At 42.8% G+C, this 14,251-nt stretch overlaps 1 protein-coding gene across 1 annotated transcript in view; it reads left to right on the top strand.

Moving 5' to 3' along the window:
• The window catches only part of CASTOR2 (cytosolic arginine sensor for mTORC1 subunit 2), a 333,451-nt gene extending 320,210 nt beyond the window's left edge, over positions 1-13,241 (top strand). The window contains exon 9 of the mRNA XM_069226913.1: positions 10,000-13,241. Coding sequence (XP_069083014.1) covers positions 10,000-10,065 — 66 coding nt within the window. The 3' untranslated portion in view covers positions 10,066-13,241. The remainder of the gene's footprint in view (positions 1-9,999) is intronic.
• The last annotated feature ends 1,010 nt before the right edge of the window (positions 13,242-14,251 follow it).

Raw genomic sequence — 14,251 nt, 5'->3', positions numbered from 1 at the left:
TACTGATCAGGACCAAAAAATATAGGAACTGGTCTGTGGTTGCTTGTGTTCCCATTCAAAATGAATACGGCCTAGCAGTTGAGACTAGTCTTTTTCTATTGAAAAACGACCAAGACTAATTTGCATATTTTTGCTACCTGGTTAGATTAGTGCAGTAGCCAAACAATAATTGAAAAAGCAACCCAATCAATTATCAGTGCCTAATACCTTTTCCATCATTGGACCCATGAGACTTTTGCAATCCTTCTACCCATCACCTTTTATTGATTTTGTGTGATTCCATAAATGCTATGGCTACTCACAGAAGTGAGTCTCAGTCTCTGTGTACCATAGATTCCAAGCTGCACCTCATTAATGAGGCCTAAAAAGGCTATGGCCAGTCTGGGGCTGTTTATGTTCTCATTCTGAGGTGATGTGGCCAGACAGTTTGAACAGGATTGTTCATTTTGGAGCACAATGCAGAACACTAAGATTGCTCCTCATGGGCAGTGACGATTTAGGCAAAATAAATCAGTGGATTTTGATGTGTTGTAGAGCAGTTGTCGGGGGCAGAGAATTTTGCAAGCTTTCCACCCATCACCATTTCTGTTGTTGAATACAAGGAAACTGCCAGGAGATGAAATAGATATTAGTCTTTAATTTAAATCAAACAACACTGTGCCGATGTCACTTTCTTCCCATGTAGCAGAAAGACTCTGCAATTTAGTTAGACTCCTGGTCATCTCTCTTTATTATAGATCAAGTTACCAAAACAATTACGTTTTTAACATTTACATTGGCAGTCTCAGCCAGCTGTGATGTGACTTCCGTTTGTTTAGTAGAATTTAGCCATGATGCACAGTTGGACTTTTTTTCTTGCATGCTTCTATTGCTTTGTTCAGAACCTTGAAGACACCTTGTGAATCACTGTCATCGCATTCGGCTGTTAGATGAGGGCCAAGAGAACACTTACCGCAACAAGGAGCATCCTCCTCAGCAGCCCAACTCTAACACGACCATAAGACTAAGGACCTGATTACAATCTTAGCGGATGGGATACTGCGTCACCAACGTGACAGATATCCCGTCCGTTGTATTACAAGTTCCATTATATCCTATGAAACTTGTAATACGGCGGACGGGATATCCGTCACATTTGTGATGGAGTATCCCATCCGCCAACATTGTAATCAGGCCCTAAGGCTGTTATTACAATGGGGGCGCAATTGCAGGTGGTAACTACACCCTTGGTGCGACCAAAAACTATAACTATGAACATCTACAGTGAAGCACCCCTGAACAACCAGAGAAGTCTTAAATTCTTTAATGCAGCCTGGGGTCCTCAGGCGAGCTCCAGATTGACAATGTTTAACCAGCCCCTCATTTTCCCTTGTTCCAAGATGCTTAGTTTGCCCTCACGATATGCTTCAGGTTTCCACTTTTAAATTTCAGCTTAGATGCAAACTACCATTGCACCGTGAATCGGGATTTATTCGCCCATTTATTAATTGTCTAAATGGAAACATAACTCATTCAATACTATAATCTGAGTTGAAGTATTTAAATTTACTCTGAAATCTCAATGAAAAAACACTCCTTTAAAAACATTAAAATAGGCCATGTCATTGCCCCAACCACTGTCATATGAATCCATAGCCTCTATTTTTAAAATTATCCTAAATAACCAAACTATAACCCTAAACGTTAATCCTAAATGCAACCTTAATCCTATTGTTTACCCAAACACCACAGAGTTTAAAGTGTCTCAGGGATATTCACAAAGATAACTTACACTTGTGAGGAATTTACACATGTACTCTTAGATTTTTAGTAACTTCGCTACTGTTGGCTATTCACAGAAATTGAGTGTAAAGTTACTCAGAAGTGTGGACTTGCATATCTCCAACCCCAGAGAAATGGAGTAGAGTTACCACTGAGGAAAAAGACACTGTAGTACGTCTAGCACCACACATGGCCAGCCACTGTTACTACAACATCCTACCGTATAAAATAATGGAGAAAGGAACATAAAATGAAACCTCATACGAAATAATGTTAAATTAAGTTATTTAAAAGTTAAAATAGTTAAACATATAATGTAATGTTGAAAGAAATCTAAAATTAAAACATATTTACCACCAGTGGTGTTACTGGGAAAATCAGGCAAAGACCTTTAGGACTAAGGCAAGGTCATGAGTGCCAGGAAGGTGTGTAAGGGTGCAAGGGCAGTGACGTTTTTCTCCAGGAGTACTGCTGATTGTAAACAATTTGATATGCTGTCTAATCGCTCCTTGCCCATCCAAAACCCGTCCCCTGGAAGGGAGTCCCATTTGATGTAACTGGCATTGGTCGTGTGGGCTCTGAATTAAGAGGTGATCATGTTGTTTGTAAAGGTTGGTGCCCTCGCTCAGATGATAGTCAGAACTCCATCCTCATGATTCAGCACCATTTTACTCCACAAACTCATGCGTTTGATGTACCTGCCCTTAAACAGAGCAGAAAAAAAGTTCTTAGCATCGGCTTAATGTTCAAAGTCAAAGAAGCCACCATGACAAGATTAAAGTTACTTTGTACAAAAAGCTTTAACCTCTAAGCTGTCAGTAATTTTTCTAACCATGTTGGCACCAACTGCTCTGGCTTTATCCTTGAGAGTGACCCAAAAACATTATTAGTGAGTAATGCAGATTCAAGAGAGAAGATATCATGTTGGCCTGAAACCTGTGATAGGCTGTAGACCCCGTGTGTAGGGTATTAGCAATGAATCAAGTGTTTTTCCATTGAATGCCTTGGCAAACATGCATGTAGATTTTAATATCTACAGTTGGTTGAAAATTCAACCCATGTTCATCTTCCTATCTACAGATGCAGTTGAACTACAGAAAATAACATATGACAGGTATAAAGCCTGCTTTAGAGATCTGAAGTATTAATCTACATATTTTTTCTAAAGATCACAGGGTTTCATTGCTCTTTGATGGAAAAGTGTTCAATTAAACCAGTTCCACTTTATGATATACTGGCCTAAACACACAATGAAACATTTGAGTCTCCACACAAATGAATTATTTTTTAATTTTATATTCCTTTGTTGCGGACTACACAAAAGTAGCTGGCATTGATTAGCAAACAGAAGCCAACCTAGAACTGGGACATTCAGAACAGAGATGTTCTAACTCAATCCACAGTATATTAAGGGGCCCGCTGCTGCACACTGAGTACTTGTTACTTTATCAAAAAACATGTGATCAACCTCTGCTTCTGTAGCACTACTCCCATCAGAGAAAGAGATACTGCACATAACTGTACCTCTGCATTTCTGGGACTGTGAAGGGCCACCGACACTGCATTCTCTGCAATGTATAATGGAGGAATGTGGAGAAAACCTTGCAATAAATATATGTTTGCAGCGTGAATCTTTTCGGGATTCACATGCTGCACATTATTCTGCCATCTACGGTTTGCGACTGGAATTCTCCAGTGTGCTAGTAGTCCTTCCCTTCTTTCTTTTCTTTCTTTTTGTTGTTGTTGGACCTTGACAACCTCCATCATTTGGTGCTTAAGCCATCCTCCTGTAATGTCATACGCCCTCCACAGAAGCCTTCCTGTTGGTCACCATCGTCGGATTACTTTTTTCCACCATTGGAACTGGAAACATCGCCAAGGCTCTCCAAACTGCGAACAATGAAGTTGAAAAAGTGCTTTTTCCTGTCACAGAAGACTGAACAATCCACCGATTACAGGTACCGGAGGGGTAGTGTTGAACCGGTACATCGTAATCATAGTGGAGAATGCCCTGGCTGGGGGCTCTTTGTTCTGACTGATATGGAGAATATGCCATTCCAATTTTGCCCGAAATGTCACCACAGATTCACCCATAAGGATAAATATCAAGCGTGTAACCTGTGCCTACCGCTCGACCACAACAGCGACGACTGCAAGGCCTGTGCAGACTTTAAGCCCAAGACACTGTGAGCAAGAGACAAGCCAGAGGCAGGCTCAGAGCGCCAAGCAAGGCCAGACACTGACTATTTCTCTGAGGGACTTGGGATTGTCACGTAACAATGAAGAAAGCATCACTGAAGGAGCAGAAGGAAAAGGCTTGGACGTCCAGTTGTCGATCATCGATGTTGAAAGAGAACAGCGCAAGCTAAAGGTAATCCCCAAAACGTTCTTGGGGGGAGACTCTAAATCATCCGATTCTAGAAGTCAAAAAGGGGCCTCAGCGTCTAAAAAATAGTTGACCAAAGGCAAGTCAAGATCAAAAGAACACCTCGGTTCCCAGGCTAGCGATACCGCAGAAGGTTGAACCCCTGAAAAGATGTAAAAAGACAATCGAGGTTGAGGAGAAGAAAAGACGGATCAAAGCCGAGAAACTTCGACATCAAGAGAAAGGGAACAATGCTGAAGAAGTCAATGAAAGAGACTTAGTCGAAGGAATTTTTGACTTTGAAAAGTAAATCTACATTTGCACTTGATGTCATAGGAAGGGCCATGGAAATTGAAAGGGAAAAGAAGCAGTTAGAATCAGGGATGGCAGCAATCCTGCAAAAAAAGAGGGACTTTGATTAATCCTTCGGGAATTTCTTTTTCCACAAAAGTCCTTGCGGCATGATGACAGTGGGAATGGGGAAGTCCAAGATCTTGAACCCCCATCGACACTCCAGCTACAAGAAGAAGAACTGGAATTGGAGTTTCTCTTTGAGGAAGATGTTCCTGAGAATTTAGCTATGGAAATGCTGCAGCAAGGGTCTGAATTCAGAGAGAGTCAATGGCATGACATTGAAAGTGATTCCCCTGAAGAGGGAATTGATACTTACCCCTCAAGACAATCACCCAGATGTTATTGCGATGTATGATCAGCTTATAAAAATAAATAAAGGCAGCTGAGAAATGTGAGGTACAGTCAGAATACGAAAAGCCCCAATCCTGCTTCCTACTTGAGACTGCCCTCTCAAACAAAAAATCAGGTTTTTTTCTGATGCTTCCAAGCATCTTGAATCAGGGGAGAGAGGCGTGCAAGGAGCCTGCAATTTGCAGAGCAATAACACCTAGAGATGAGAAAAAGTATAGACATTCATCCAAAGATCCTTGATACAAAAGAGGAAGAGTTCCAGCTGATTCAATCATAGCAGACACTGCAAGGAAAAAGGCAAACATTCCAACTACACCTGGTCCACCTCCGGATAAAGAAAGTAAGATAATGGATTTGGTTGAAAGAAAATTTGAAAGAGGGGCAGCAGATCAGTGCAGAATGACAAACTCCAAACGCTGTACTAAATAGGGACGTCTACCAGCAATGGGATGACATGGCAGTACCTGTGAAACATTTGCCCAAACAGTACTGCAAAAAGGGCTGCTGCACTGGCTGAGGAAGTTAAAAACACAGCTAACACTTGCCTCAAACCAGCGCCAGATGCGTTGGATCCAGCTAGCCTTCAAATGATGGAGGGGACAACACTGAGACTCCATGCATGGTTCAGGGTCTTGGGTTTTAAACCTAAAGTGCATGCTGATATCATCAACACTCCATTCAACAGTGAACAGGTTTTTGGAAGTTCTGCAGATGAAATGTTCCAGTAGCTGAAAAATTACATCAACTCCGCTAAATCAGTGGGAGCTCCGCAGTTCAAAGATCACCCGTGAAGAGGAGCACCTCCTGACAGAAGACCAACAGAGAGGAAGCTTCTATAGTACATCCTCACATCAGGGGTTTCACGGGCAAGTCAGACCCAGTCAACACCTCAGTACTGGCAGCTTTAGATGCAAGGATGACAGTCCTATCAGAGACGAACACAGGGAGAGCACAGCCTAACAGAGAAGGAGCAGCACCCGCCAGTAGGTGTCTCTGCATTTCATCAAAACCTCTTACACACAACACCTGTGGGAGGAAGAATAAAAAAAAACCTCCTTCAGGAGTGGAGGAAGAGAACTACAGGATATTGCATCTTAAACATTATCAAATATGGATATTGCATAGAACTGAGCAGAACACCCCCAGCAAAAGTCCAAGGAAAAAAGTCTTCTCAAAGGAAGAAACATCACATCTACTCAGGGGAGTAGAGGAGTTGCTGGGGAAGGGAGCAAAACAAAAGGTGCCCAAGAAGAAAACCAGTCAAGGAAATTACGCAGCATATTTCCTTATACCAAAACAGGAGGGAACACTACATCCCGTACTGAACTAAGATTTATGAACAAGTCCATAAAAACACAAATATTTAAGATGACGACAATGCAGGTGGTTACCCACAAATTTAAAAGGGGGATTATATAGCAACCAAAAACCTTAAGGATGCTTATTTGCACATCCCAGTGAATCACAATCACAAGAGAGTCCTGCTATTTGTAGTCAACAAGGCACATTACCAATCCAAAGTACTCACTTTCAGAATAAAGTCAGCACCAAGAGTATTTACAAAATGCCTAGCAGCACGCCTAAGAAGACAAGGAATTCTAGTCTACCCTTTTCTAGACGATTGGTTGGTAAGAGCAAATTCATTGAACAAACGCAAAACAGATAGTCAAAAAGTGATAACAGTGTTCGATCTAGGATTTTTAAATATACAGAAAAATCATCAACAAAGCCAGAGTAAGAAAAGTTCTTTCTAGAAGCAAGAATCGACTCAATAGAGGTAAAGGCGTATCCATGCAAAAAGAGGGTTGCGTCAATACCTCAAGAAACACACCTTTATCAGAAGGGACAGTCTGACAGTCAGGACCGTGGCAAAATTCTGGAAAAGATGGCCTCATGCATCCTGCTCAATCCATATGCAAGGCTACATATGAGACCATTTCAGGAATGGCTACAAAAACATAGTCACGGGCAACAGTGGATTGGGAGGATCTAGTGGTTATCATGCAAAAAGGTCAGGAGGAGATGATGTAGTGGAACAGGATACAGTTATCAGCAGGAAGACCATTTACTTAACGAACTCCTATATTAACCGTTACCACAGCGGTCTCATATGGGTTGTGGAGCACATATAGAATCACTCAGTGTAGGAGGTGTATGGACAGAACACGATGCAGGACAAACCGTCAATGTCCTGGAACTAAAGACTGTGTTCCTAGCTTTAAAAGCCTTTCAGACATAGCTATGGGGGAAACTATTATTAATACAAATAGACAAAACTATGGCAATATTTTATGTCAATTAATAGGGAGGAACTCGTTTGTTTGCCCTGTAAAATTAGCACATGAAATTCAAAATTCTAGAACTCAATCACTCAGTACTCAAACAGATATTCAGATGCTGGGGTGCACCAAAACTAGATCTCATTGCAAAACAGGCAAATGCAAAATGCCAATATTTCGCGTCCAGGCACCCCCACACTACCAATCAGTAGGGAATGCCCAGCCAATAAGTTGGTCAGGCATATTTGCATACGCTTTCCCTAGATGCCACTGACATGCAGAGCAATCAACAAATGCAAACAGGAGACAATGACACTAATTCTTATTGCCCCTCAGTGTGTGAGACAGACTTGGTACTCCAAAGTCATAGAGATGACGAAATTCCCAAGACTTCACGACCTACTGCCAGTGAAAGGGGGGGAAAGTTCTCCATCCAGAAACTTTAAGGTTAGCAACATGGCTCCTGATGACTTAGTGTTTGGCCACCTACACCTGCCAGAGGAGACAATGGCGGTCCTCAGAGAAGCAAGGAGGCCAACTACAAGAAAATGTTATATGACCAAATGGGAATGATACTTACTTTGGTGCAAAGATGGCCCTCTTACATCAAAATATGTAAGCCAATACAGTCCTAAAATGTCTTACACATCTTCTAGACTGGCAACTAACATATGCTAACTTAAAAGAACTATTGTAGCCTATAAAGCCTCTTTACTTCCCCAGTAATTTAAAGATTCTTAGAGGGAGCAAAACGAATAGGACCACTCCAGAAGGGTACCTGCACCAACATGGAACTTAAACCTGGCACTAACACAGCTAATGGGGAAATCCTTTGCGCCTCTTCACAAGGCATCTTTGAAAATGATCACACTAAAAATAGCCTTTCAAATGACAATGACATCACCACAAAAAGTTTCAAATTTTCACATAAATCATTCAATCCATATCCCAAGTTTTTTCCAAGAACACAAGAAGAGCAATCACTAAATGCCAACGCTGGCAAGCAGACAACGTCAGCGGTGCGCAGTATACAAAAAGCATCTTCAAGTGATGGATGCTAGTCCTGCATCTCCTGGGGGCTTGGCGTCACTTGGAATTTGGGCAGCACCATCTCTGATTCCAGTGTCTCAGGTAGTCAGGCAAAGGTGGCCTCCCCCCCCCCCTCACCCCCCCAGGGCTCCATTTGGCCACAGGCAGCTCACACAGGGCACTACACCACCTACGGCCACCCTCACTTATGGTTTTTGCCGGGTACCGCTGCCCGGGGAGGCTGTCCAGCAGGGAATGGGCACTTCCACCTCTGGCAGCTTCCCGCCATGCATACAACCACGCATACACACATTCATGCACACATGTAGACACCACACACACAACACCTGCCATCCTCCTCCCCTGTCAGATGATCAACTTACCTGGCCTGGGGAGGAGGCTGTCCGGCAGGGAACGGGCACTTCCACCTCCGGCAGGGCCCCGCCAGCAGGACACCGCCAGGCTGTTTTTCTGCACATAATACAGCTGGTGGAGTCCTACTGGCAGGGCGGGACCGGTGGTGGAACCACCACAGTTCCTCCGACCGCCAGCACGACTACTGCAGGATTTCTGCCCAAAATGTGGCGAAAATCCTGCAGTACTCGTAATATGGTGGTCGGAAGACCGTCAGAGGCTTTGGTGGTCTGGCTGAAAAGACCGCCAAATTCGTAATGAGGGCTTATGTGTCATTAGTGACGCTGCCTGTACTCTTAATTGCAGAGCGGTCCCGACTGCATATAACATGGCAGCTGTCCAAGGCTGGAGATCGAGCTGCGTTGTGTCTGCGCCTCTCTGGGCGGGACCTGGTTGAGTCAGTACCTCAATAATCTGAGTAGCATTAGGGAGGCGAACAGCCCCCCCGACACCGCTAGGACACACTGGATGAGGCAGGATTTGGTCCCCGGACTGCAGGAACCTCACTGGAGTGCAGCCATCTTGCTTGCTAGCTCTCTGGTGCCCCTTTGTTACCTTTTTTGATGTCCCTGTGGCCCTCCTTGTATCTTTCTGTTCCTTTGTTCCGATTGCTCTATCAACCTTATTAAGTGTTTCTTGTCCCTGTCTTCTGACTCGACACGTCCCTGTGTCATCCAGGGTTCTTTCCATCTATCACCAGGTGCAAAGTGTTTCATGGCATGGGGAGAAGGGCATGTGCTCCACAGAATCCAATCCAAGCATTAGAGTAGTAATGTTCCAGTCAGTGTAAAGGAAAAAAATATCAAATAACCGCTTTCCCTTATCTAAAGCCAGGACTTGCATTCAAGGGAGAGTAAAGTGGGGTAAAGTGAATATTGTACTGGTCCTAAAAACCCTTGGTGTGCTGGGGGAATTTCTGATGCTTCGACGTGCACTCTAAAAGGCCTAGCCATAAAAGTTTGGTTGAAGTACTCATGGGTGTAAAAGCCGTCCTCAGAGGATGGGAATGATACCAGACTGGCTTTCCTCCATTTCATTGAATCTCGAAAAAATGTCTGCTTTAAGTTTGGTTGAAGTACTCATGGGTGTAAAAGCCGTCCTCAGAGGATGGGAATGATACCAGACTGGCTTTCCTCCATTTCATTGAATCTCGAAAAAATGTCTGCTTTTGCCTTTGTCCTCACCCAGAGAGTGCAAAATGCAATCTTCTGATCTGTAACTCCTGGATTTCGATAGCCTTAGAAGGTCCTTGGGAATGGGTTGAATGATCTTAACAACTTGATGTATACTGCATTGCTACCACTACAAAGTGGCCTTTCTGTCACAAGCTAGTAATTGCAAAAAACAATTTCATACATACAATTATTTTGTCACCCACGACTCCAATGTGCTCAATTTTCCCTTGTCCATCTCATCTGTGCCTTACAATGTGCTTGGTGTCCACAGGTACCGGAGGAAAACATCAATGGCGTCATCAACGCTCTGCAAGTCAGCCAATCAGAGAAGCATTAGAGCTCAGCAAGGAGTGTCGCGAGGACCTTGCCGGGTCTCCTCCATTTTCCGCACAGTATTTCTGAAGAAGCTGAATCCAGAGCGGTGCCATTTAAAGAGAGAGGTTGCCGAAGAGAAGAGAGGAGCATTAAAAAAAAAAAAACAATTTATTTTCAATTTTTTTTTAACATGAAGGTTTGCTTATGATAGATTCTAAAACGAAACTGTAGCCTTCCTGCTCTCTAGGTCTGGAATATGTTGGCTGGAGACATGGTGTGCTTTGCCAAGATGCGGGACTCTAACGAATGTTCAAAAGTTTCTATGCGCTATAGCTTTGTGGGCGCTTCGGAAATGCCCTGAAATCGGAGAGAGGAGGTTTGGGTGAAAAGGGTGGGAGGTGATGTTTGCTTCGTAGTGAAGAGTAAACGAAAGAAATATCGAGTTAATATTGCACTGTATTAAATCTCTTACTGACACCAGACTGTAAAAAGATCGTAACAAATTGTTGGTTCTAAGTAGGAGTTAACTTTGTCACCAGTTCCCCCCTTTCATGAGACCTTGCATTGAGTCATTGAGACAGGATTGTCTTTGTTACAATAAGCTGTTGCTTTTCTCTTTCTATTCAGTGGGGCAGACAGTAGGTCCGTGAGCAAAAGAGGGGTTGTGAGCAGTAATGTATAGTTTCTTGCACCTTGAACCTGCCGCCCTCTTTTCCTCCCCCAACCATTGCCTCCTTTAATTGAGAAATTACTTCTGTGTTTATAAGCAAACCTCCCGCTTGTGCATAGATCCGTGCTCATCAAGTGGGGAAGTCTTGCATCCAAGCGGCCTGTGCATCTGATGGGTACACAGCTATGCACAGGAGCGTAGAGCGCGTGTGGGGTTCCGCAGTCTATACTGTTTCAGTGAGGCATTTGTTAGGGTCCCCCCTCTCTGCATCTTGTAGGTGTTATGCAAGTTTTTTTTTCACCAACTCAGTTGTTGTATCAAGTCTTGTGTATACCAAAGAGCAAGCACTCCATTTACTAGCTGTACCATAGCAACCAGCCTCTTTATCTTTCGGCTTGCATTGTGCAGAGATTGGGCTAAGTATCTAAAACCTCAATAGCTACAGACATCCCTTTACTTTGGGGCAGCGGTGCACACAGACAACTTGTTTCTGTTTTATCCCTCCCAGCTTTTCTAGTTTCCAACATGAGTTCAACTTCCAAGTGCAGACTTCCATGCTGCTTTCATGACACTAACCCATGCAACAGCGCATGCGTGTCTGACACAAAATACACGTTTGCCTTTTAGAAGTGTCAAAACTAAAGTTCTCAAGTGCAATAAAAATTGTCCAGAAGAAATATTTCTGAAACAAGAAGCTGTGAATTGCCTAAAACTCTTGCGTCTGACAGCAAAGCAGCCTGGAAGTCTGAGCCATTTTATTGGAATATTGGGTGATTTTTCCACTGAGTTATGAAAAGACTTCTATCCCCAGTGATACAATACATTTAATTAATCCCTCCCTTGAGGAATAATACCATTTCAATTTCACACTCTGCCACCGTTTCCCGTTAAAATGACAATGATAGATCACCATGTGTTTTGTTGTTATTTCGGTTTTGAGTGTTGTCGTCTGTTGGACAAGGTGTGGTCCTCAGCGTCAGCGCTTGTGGTGTTGTTTCTCATGAGGCCTGCACTATTCAGGATGGTGGTTCCTTGAACCCAGCAGATGACCTCCGGCACCTAAAAGGTGCTAGAAAACTATACCTATGCAGTAATGTAGATTTGGGCAGAGTTGCAGTTTTGACACAGTTGATAAAATATTCTTTAAGGCATGTCTACTTTGACCCGTTAAGTTGGTTTAAGGTGTTATCCCCCAGGCGACTTCCCTAAAGACGTTTTGTACATTGAGATTACAATGCAGAACCAAAGTGAGGGACTGAGGTCTGTTGTGAACTTTGGAGCCAACCTTCACTTTTCCATGTCTACAAATCCCACGTAGCTTGAAGTGATGGAGTTGTGACTTTGGCATAAGTGATTGCTGTGTGTGTCTGGCATGCCTGGAGAGTCTGTTTTGCTTCACTCCGCGGACAGGACACTCCAAGAGGAGGCAGATATCTAGTGAAGGTTCGCGTTTTGCTAGGCAGCGACTCTGATTGTAGGGGAGCGCGAAGGCTCATCGGAAAGAGTGAAGAGTTGCACTATCTGTCGTACAGTACAGAGGAGTCTCCTCTTTGCATGAGCTTCTTCCGCTGCATAATTGAACGGTACTCTGAGTTATGACCTGCTAGAGCTTTTCTCCTGGTCATTATCATTTTGAGATTGTTTCGGAGTTGCAGAATTACCTGCTTCCTTATATTTTTTGAAGACCGCGTTTACTTTTAAAGACCTAGGTATTTTTTTAACTTTATTAACTTTGCACAAAATATGCCTAACCAAAATGTAAATGCTCATCTGCTTTCAGAGAGGTCTTAATGCTGTAGACTTCTCGCCTTCTCTCTCTTTCCCTATCTTCCCCTCTCCCTCTTTTGCCATTTCTCCCTCTCTGTCTATCTACGAGGCCTTTCTTTTCATAGAAAAAAAGCTAGTTTATGTAGTGTAGTGGAATATAGACATTGTTGTGCCCTTATTTTATTGAATTTCAGACAATTTCAGCTGATAGATTTTGTGATGTGTCTGTGTTTTGTTTACATTAAAATCTGTAGTGTGTTTGTATATACATATATATACTGTCAACATATACATGCATGTGTTATACATGTGCTGTATATATGCAGCTTATATATTCTATTTGTGTGTATGCAGGTGAATGCATACAATGTGTGTGTATTTGTGCCAAGTTGGTCTAAGGCAAAGGATATAGTTTGAGCCAACCAAGGCATTAATTGCAAAAATAGTACATTGCGCGAGTCAGATCCGTTATTAACACTACGGCCTGTAGGTCAAATTGCATATAAATAATACCCTTAGACCAAACAAATTCAGGAACTAGATCCAGGTTGCTACATCCCTTGCTTCTTTCTAAGGGAGAGACCTTTTTCGCTGTTAGAAGACATCTAATTTTTGATGCGCCCACCCTCTGCTAAGCTCTGATAACTTCATTGACTACCAATGTAGAGATAGTTTGTGTTCTGTTCTCTATGGTGGCTTTCCATGTATGTACTATGCCTTACCCTGATAAAATGTAACGCAATAAAGTAGCATAATCCGTACCCATGAGATCCTCCCGGTCTTCGATTTTCCCAAGTCTTCTTGCAACCCCTGATTTCTGTTCCAGTCCCACTCCTTCTCAAAGTCAGATAATCAATTATCCTAAACCTCTGCACACTCACCCTTTAAGAGCAGAATTGTCACCTTGTCAGAAATCATTGTCTTGAGAGCGACATGGGTATGTTAAGTCTGTAAATGAACAAAGGCCTTATTTATAGTTTGGAGAACTTATACTCTGTAAGGACATGGCTATTACAAGTGCCATAGGCTATAATACACTTCTATTACCGCATGTGGGGCATCCGTTAAAGTTTGTGACTCAGTGTCCCATCTGCCAAAGTCTAAATAAGGCCTTAAGACTTTGCACAGTATTGTAACTGGCAAACCACTGACTTAAGGCAAATTACACCTTCATGTACTCACAACCATGACAAGTCTTCCTTTCACACAATCTTGGAAGCTATAAACCATGCCCTTGGACAGAAGCTGTAAAGTTCTGCCGAGGTGGGAATGTTTCTATTGGTGGACCTCAATGCAGCAAGTGCCCCTTATTATCATCTATGCCCATTGTGGCACGTACATTTTTTACCGTTAAATAGAATTGTCTATTGTGAAGGGGATGTGGATATACATTTTGGATAAAACAATATAGTTTTAAAACAAATTCCTAAGAGAAAGTCATATATATTCGAGATTCACTGCTATTTTTATTTTGGTGAAATTGTTTCATTGTTTAAAATTATATTAGTGCTTGGTCTCCTGTGTTTGCGTCAGTGAGCAGTGCTGCAGCCCAGCAGTGAGAATTCAGTCAGCCTGCCACGTTTCCCAGTTCCATGCATGATGTGTTGCTCTAAGGCCAGGTTTTTTCTGTGAATTCTTGGACTTGTAGTCATGTTTATTCCTTTATAAAACAGAATTACAGGTTCCATAATTTAAAGGAACAAACCTGGAGTGGAGTAGGACATCACAAATGGACCTATGGACCTCGGAAACTTGGCGTGAAAACAATGCA

Source organism: Pleurodeles waltl, chromosome 3_2 (genome assembly GCF_031143425.1).
Source record: "Pleurodeles waltl isolate 20211129_DDA chromosome 3_2, aPleWal1.hap1.20221129, whole genome shotgun sequence".
Classification (NCBI taxonomy): Eukaryota; Metazoa; Chordata; class Amphibia; order Caudata; family Salamandridae; genus Pleurodeles; species Pleurodeles waltl.
The sequence above is the reverse complement of the archived record's forward strand: the minus strand, read 5'-3'. Positions and strand labels throughout refer to the sequence as shown.